General features: G+C 38.7%; 1 protein-coding gene across 1 annotated transcript; it reads left to right on the top strand.

The window, feature by feature from the left end:
• The first annotated feature begins 5,259 nt into the window (after positions 1 to 5,259).
• LOC139026622 (trace amine-associated receptor 13c-like) lies at positions 5,260 to 6,328 on the top strand. Its single transcript, XM_070441951.1, has one exon. It carries the CDS (start codon positions 5,369 to 5,371, stop codon positions 6,326 to 6,328), a length of 960 nt encoding a protein of 319 aa, XP_070298052.1. The 5' UTR covers positions 5,260 to 5,368.
• Positions 6,329 to 7,759: the final 1,431 nt, after the last annotated feature.

Here is a 7,759-nt window from a genome sequence, read left to right as displayed (position 1 = left end):
TAAGACTGGACGTAATGATGGACTGTCGTTTCTCTTTAATAATTTGAGCTGTTCATAATGTCCATAATATGGACTTGGTCTTTTAACAAATAGTGCCATCTTCTGTATACCACCTGTAACGATCTTCGTCTTCATCGGATGAGGAGTATGAAGGATCGGACCAAAATGCAGCGCTGTAAGTGTCCATGATAATTTATCATATCAGAACACGAAGAATAGAAAATAACAAAGTGAAGGAAAGAAATGAAAATCGAAACAGTTCTGTATGGTGAAAACAGAGACACAGAAAACAACCACCGACTGTCACGCCCTGGCCTTAGTTATCTTTATTTCTGTAATATTTTGGTTAGGTCAGGGTGTGACAGGGGGATGTTTGTGTTTTTGTCTTGTCTTGGGTGGTTGTTGTGTCTAGGGGGTTTTGTTAGAGTGTATGGGTTAGTGTTGAGTGTAGGTTTCTAGGTATGTCTATGGTTGCCTGAATGGTTCTCAATCAGAGACAGCTGTCATTCATTTGTCTCTGATTGGGAGACATATTTAAGGCAGCCATAGGCATTGGGCTGTTGTGGTAAATGTCTATGTCTATGTGTAAGTTGCCAGTGTCTGCACTTATTGTTTGTTATAGCTTCACGATCGTTTGTTGTTTTGTAGTAGTTTGTATAGTGTTCGTTTTTTTCGTCTTCATAAATAAAAGAAGATGTATTTCTCACACGCTGCGCCTTGGTCCTCGATTCATAGTTACGACGATCGTGACACCGACAAACAAAAGTGGGAAAAACAGGCTACCTAAGTATAGATTGACAGCTGCCTCTGATTGGGAACCATACAGGCCTAAAACATAGAAATACAACACCTAGACATACAACATAGAATACCACCCACATCACACCCTGACCAAACAAAAAATAGAAACATACAAAGCAAATCTACGGTCAGGGCGTGACACCACCCCTACCTTGTCACAACACAACCTTATTTCTCACGTTTCAGGTAAGGACCCAGATGCAGACAATGTTGAAGTAACAACAGTTTTTTAATCCAACAGGGGCAGGCAAAAGACAGGTCAAGGGCAGACAGGGGTCAGTAATCCAGATAAAATCAAATCAAATCAAATGTCATTGGTCACATACACATGGTTAGCAGATGTTAATGTCAGTGTTAGTGAAATGCTTGTGCTTCTAGTCCGGGGACCGTGCAGTAATATCTAACAAGTAATCTAACAATTTCACAACAACTACCTTATACACACAAGTGTAAAGGAATGAATAAGAATATGTACATATAAATATATGGATGAGCGATGGCCATGCGGCATAGGTAAGATTAAGAGATGGTATAAAGTACAGTATATACACATGAGATGAGTAATGTAGGGTATGTAAACATTACAATAAGTGGCATTGTTTAAAGTGACTAGTGATACATTTATTACATCCACTTTTTAATGATTAAAGTGGCTAGAGATTTGATAGGTGGGGCATACAGGACGGCAGACAGGCTCAGGGTCAGTGTAGGCAGATGTCAGCAATCCAGATAGGTGGGGCGAAGGTACAGGATGGCAGGCTCAGGGTCAGGGCAGGCAGAATGGTCAAAACAGGGAAAACTAGAACACAGGAACAATCGAGAGACAGGAACAGAGGGGAAAACGCTGGTAGGCTTGACGAATCAAAATGAACTTGCAACAGACAAACAGAGAACACAGGTATAAATACCCAGGGGATAATGGGGAAGATGGGCGACAACTGGAGGCGGGTGGAGACAATCACAAAGACAGGTGAAACAGATCAGGGTGTGACAAACGAGCTACTTTACATGCTGATATCGACTTTGGTATTATTGTGTGTAGTTCTGTCTGCTAGCTAGCTACCTAGAGAGAACATTGCATTGTGGATTTGGCAGTCGACTTGAGCTGCAACAGATTTCCACAACAATTTTTTATGTTGCTACCAACGTTATTATAAAGCCGAAATGAAGCATTTGTTCACAAAAAAATACTGTTCTAACATATTAGTGTTATTTAAAACTGTAAATTAATGAGTGGTTTTGGATTTTTCCAATAAATAGGCAGAATGGGAATATATGTTAGGAACATATTTTCTTGCTAGACCTATACTACCCAAAGTAAAAGGTCTAAAATCAAATGTATTTATAAAGACCTTCTAACATCAGCTGATGTCACAAAGTGCTGTACAGAAACCCAGTCTAAAACCCCAAACAGGAAGCAATGCAGGTGTAGAAGCACATGTAAAAGAACACATTAAAACATCATCAATGTGTCCATGTTGTATTGATAGTCATGTTTGTCACATTACATTTCTCTCTTCTCAGTTCCGTTTCAACTGTATCACGCTTTCGGCACAGTTGAGAAAATAAATTGTGAAATGTATTATTTTAAAAACGTAAAATCTGCAAGAATTATCCCCACCTAAAAGGGTGAGTACTTTTACCTTACTAAACAATACCTTCAACCAAGGATGAGCATCATGTATAAACCTCTCCTTATTAGGGGCATTTGGAATTAATTTACTATTCAACTAATATCATGACATATTTCTGGATATCCGGACAATCGAAATATCTAAAGAAAAGAAAAACAAAAATAGTTACTCTTGACTCTCTTGACAAATCTGAATGATGCAAATATTCATGGCTAAGGTAAACAAAATAAAGTCTGTGTTGCGGAGAATGCGGACGGAATCACGTAATCCAGAAATTGAAATGCGAAACTCCAACAATATTCAAAATGAATTGTACTTAGTAGAAAGTCAACTAAATTAAATTGAAAAGTTATTATTTGTTAATAAGATATGAACAAATAGCATCAGTGATTCGATTTTCCTGCAACTTTCTGAAAAGGCAAAGAAATGCCCGTCTGTGTTTGTTTTTGTGTATGCAATGGAAACGCACAAATGGGTCAAGTACAGGGTTTATCAGGGCTAACATCATGGTGTTTGTTGAATTAGATGAGTATGTCTAGAATAGAGGTTATGGAGGACATAAACACATTTGAATCACTCCTCATCACCTCTCACTCTTGACGCTGAGTCCCTGTCTAGCTCATCCTCCATGTGGCTGTGCACTAGGGGGTCCTCTGAAACAGACGGTGAGGGTCCTCTCTGGTTGCTGGTCCTGTACATAATGTGTACAGTGATTCTTCTGTGATTATTATTATTTGACCATGCTGGTCATTTATGAACATTTGAACATCTTGGCCATGTTCTGTTATAATCTCCACCCGGCACAGCCAGAAGAGGACTGGCACCCCTCATAGCCTGGTTCCTCTCTATGTCTTCCTAGGTTTTGCCTTTCTAGGAGTTTTTCCTAGCCACCGTGCTTCTACACCTGCATTGCTTGCTGTTTGGGGTTTTAGGCTGGGTTTCTGTACAGCACTTCGAGATATTACCTGATGTACGAAGGGCTATTAAAATACATTTGATTGAATTTGATTGAATGAGGCCATCGTTCCATTCTCCATTTAAAAGAGCATTCTTTATTTACAAGGTCTGCCAAAGGTCTAGTTACTGCATACTATGCTTTGTTATCAGAAAGCCCTTTTGTTCTCCATCTGATAACCAGAATTAGGTCTGAGACGAGACAGAGTCAACTCTATGAGAAGTCCATACAATGACAGATGGAAATTATTGAGGGAAAGTGGATACGTAGTCAGTAGCAAAACTGAATGCATTCAACCGAAATGTGTCTTCCACATTTAAGCCAACCTCTCTGAACCAGAGAGATGCGGGGGGCTGCCTTAATCAATGTCATCAGTGCCCGGGAGCAGTCGATGTTGGAGGTTAACTGCCTTGCTCAGGGGCAGAACCTTTCACTCTTAACTGTTAGGCTAACCTGTTGCCCCATAATAATATCAAAGTATTGCTTTCGATCATGCGTCTTCCTCTAAAGATATGCTATTTTTTCTATCAGCAACGTAACATGAAATATGTGGATAAGTTTGCTGTCAAATGCATCCCATCTCACCCTTCTTTTGTGTGGGAAACAAAACAAAAAATGTCAAAACTGATAGGGGTCGGAGTTCACCTCCTGTATGTGCTCCTGCTCGGGTGACTCTGTGCAGTATTGCTGGGGTCCTCCTCACACTGCGTCACCTGGGAAGACTTCCTCTCTCTCCCCTGGCCTCTTGACCAGGTCAGGCTGTAAGTCTGGTTCCCTCTGGGGACTGGAGAGAGATGACACTCCAGACTCATCCCACTGAGAAGAGGCAGAGGTCCTGGTAGGACTTGCCTGTCTGTCTGACCCAGATCTGTCTCACTGTCCTGCTTCTAACCTACTTAAAAAGTATTTGTTTGAATCAGCCAATTCCTGTGTTATAAATGAAATAACCATGATTGGCATAATTGTAAATTCACATCTCTGGCTACTAATAAAACATTGTGGAAATAGGAGAACAAAATCGTCCTCATTATAATGCTCAGAATTTGAGAAAATTTACCTTTACACTCATATCTGAGTGTGTATTCTTCCTTTGGTCGCCTCTCCTTCCAGTTCTCTGCTGCCAATGACTGGAACGAACTACAAAAATCTCTGAAACTGGAAACACTTATCCCCTCACTAGCTTTAAGCACCAGCTGTCAGAGCAGCTCATAGATTACTGCACCTGTACATAGCCCATCTATAATTTAGCCCAAACAACTACCTCTTTACCTACTGTATCATTTATTTATTTTGCTCCTTTGCACCCCATTATTTCTATCTCTACTTTGCACTTTCTTCCACTGCAAACAACCATCCAGTGTTTTTTTTTATATTTTTTTATATTTTTTAACTTGCTATATTGTATTTACTTCGCCACCATGGCCTTTTTTATATTTTTATTTATTTATATATATATTTTGTTTGCCTTTCACCTCCCTTACCTGACTTGCTCACATTGTATATAGACTTATTTTTCACTGTATTATTGACTGTATGTTTGTTTTACTCCATGTGTAACCATGTGTTGTTGTATGTATCGAACTGCTTTGCTTTATCTTGGCCAGGTCGCAATTGTAAATGAGAACGTGTTCTCAATTTGCCTACCTGGTTAAATAAAGGTGAAATAAATAAATAAATAAAATATCTAACAATCAGTAAGACTGAAGGACAGGCTAGGTGGGCACAGCAACATCCTATCCTGTCATACATTACATCATGTTTTCATAAATGTTTTGTTTATTTAAAAGTTTGTTCATTTGTGGGCTCACACTCGCACATGTGTGTGTTTGTGTGTGTGCAGAGAGGCTCCTGGGAGGCAGTCACTCAGGGATAAATAGAGAGGCAGAGCTCAGAGTTTGTCAGAAGGCTGACCTGACAGGGTCACACACAGGACCAAGCAGGAGCAGGAGGATCTCAGCATTTTGATATTTTACTACAAATGGAGAAACATGAAGATGTTCAATACTGTTTTCAAGATAGAAACTCTTCTTGCAGAAAGGCTTCACCATTGACTTCAATTCACTTAGCAATCTACATCTTCATCTCATTGTTTTCAGCGGTTACAGTATTTTTGAACGTACTGGTGATCATCTCCATCTCTCACTTCAAGCAGCTCCACACTCCAACCAACCTGCTCATCCTCTCTCTGGCTGTGTCAGATCTCCTGGTGGGATTGATTGCGTTACCAGTAACGACGGTAGCAATAATGGAATCATGCTGGGGTTTTGGAGAACATTTCTGTGTGTTTCAATTCTACATCACTTGTTTATGTACTTCTTTATCTCTGGGCAATTTGGTCTTGATATCTATTGACCGCTATGTTGCTGTGTGTGATCCCTTATTGTACCACTCTAAAATAACAATAACAAGAATGATCTGTTGTATATCCATCAACTGGTGTTGTTGTATCATACACAATGCTGCTATTATAAAAAACTTTGTAAATGTAAAGGCACCCAGTAGGTGTTTGAAAGAATGTTTTATTATTGAAGAGTTTATGTGGGGTAATTACATTAGCCTTGTATTTCAAATGGTTGTCCCTTGCTCTATTATTATAACACTTTACTTGAAAATCTTTGTGGTGGCCACATCACAGGCCAGAAAGGTATTTTCAAAAGAGGTTGCCAGTGTGTCTGGTGTTAAAACTGTACAGGCAAATAAGTCTGAGAGAAAAGCAACAAAAACTCTATCTATTGTTGTTTTCAACTATCTCATTTGTTGGACTCCATCTCTCTTTACTTTCGTTCTATCATTTTTAGGTGAAAATGTTTCAGCATCCATCATCAGCTTTCTGCCACTTGTTAATTCCTTAATTAATCCAATAATTTATGCTTTCTTTTATCCATGGTTCAAAGTGACAGCTACATTTATTTTAACTCTGAAGTTTAGGTGTTCATAGTTCCTATGTTTTTATTCCCCATTTTGACAAACAGGTTTGATATGGTTTTGTTATACAATTGTTGTAATTGCTTCTTTCATGTAACAATACTCTGGCATTACTTATCTCAGATAAGTAATGCCAGAGTATTGTTACATGAAAGAAGCAATTACAACAAAAGATACATGTGGTGTTGATACAGAATGATTTGTCTGGATTGGAATAGAATGACTAGGAGAAGGCATAAGAAGGTATAAACTTGTTTTATAAAAGAGTCATTTTGGGTTGTATATTCCAAATACCAATGTCTGTGGTAGTTCCATGATATTTAATGATAAATAGTTTGTACGTTTTCTGAAAGCACATTTTGAGGATGTCATAAATCATTATAAGCTGAGTGTACAAAACATTAAGAACAACTACCTAATATTGAATTGCACCCCCTTTTGCCCTCAATTCAGCCTGAATTCGTCAGGGAATGGACTCTACAAGGTGTCGAAAGTGTTCCACAGGGATGCTGGCCCATATTGCCTCTAATCCTTTGTGCTGTGGGTGACGGACCATTCTTGRTACACAGGAAATTGTTGGGTGTGAAAAAACCTAACACCGTTGCCTTTCTTGACACACTCAAAACCATTTCCCCTGSCACCTAGTACCATACCCCTTTCAAAGGCACTTCAATATTTTGTCTTGCCCATTCACCCTGTGAATGGCAGACATACTTAATCCATGTCTCAATTGTCTTAAGGCTTAAAAATCCTTCTTTAACCYGTYWCCTCACTTTCATCTACACTGATTGAAGTGGATTTAATAGGTGACATCAATAAGGGATTATACCCTTCACCTGGATTCACCTGATCAGTCTCAGTCATGTTCTGTACACTCAGTCGATATGTTGTTTAACATCGCCCTCTAGTGGCTCATTTGGGACACAACGCCTTAAACAAGTACATGACAGTTGAAATGTGCAATTCTGCATGATATCAGATAACATCCAAGTCTAACTCAATGGTGTATTGTGTAAGTAGTTGATTGTTATATTTAAGAATATGAATATGCAATTATGGTTAACACTTTATAATACTGTTCAGAATTAAACCATTTGTAATCATTTACAGTTTGTTCACCATTTATTAATCATTATTCCCACATTTGTTAAATATTAGTTAGCTAGGTATTCTCACTTTTACAAATGACAACTATATGGATTAATGATTAAACACAACTGCGCAGAAGTCTGAAGTAGACACTTCAACCTCAACATACTGGTTATGAACAGTACCACTACTCTCACTACATCACTGCTTCCAGGTCAGGGGTCACACCAGAGCAGCTCTCTCAGATGCTGTTTACTCTGAATGTATATAGAGAGTGCTGAAACTTTATAATAACACCTTGTATTAAAGCATTTAGAATGGATTAGTAAATAGTTATGTATCATTACTCCCACAT

The sequence above is a fragment of the Salvelinus sp. IW2-2015 genome, unplaced genomic scaffold (genome assembly GCF_002910315.2).
Source record: "Salvelinus sp. IW2-2015 unplaced genomic scaffold, ASM291031v2 Un_scaffold5277, whole genome shotgun sequence".
Lineage (NCBI taxonomy): Eukaryota > Metazoa > Chordata > Actinopteri > Salmoniformes > Salmonidae > Salvelinus > Salvelinus sp. IW2-2015.
The sequence above is the reverse complement of the archived record's forward strand: the minus strand, read 5'-3'. Positions and strand labels throughout refer to the sequence as shown.

What these genes read in the sequence shown, in the direction of transcription:
- LOC139026622 (XM_070441951.1), top strand. Translation starts at nt 5,369, where the DNA reads ATGGAGAAACATGAAGATGTTCAATACTGTTTTCAAGATAGAAACTCT.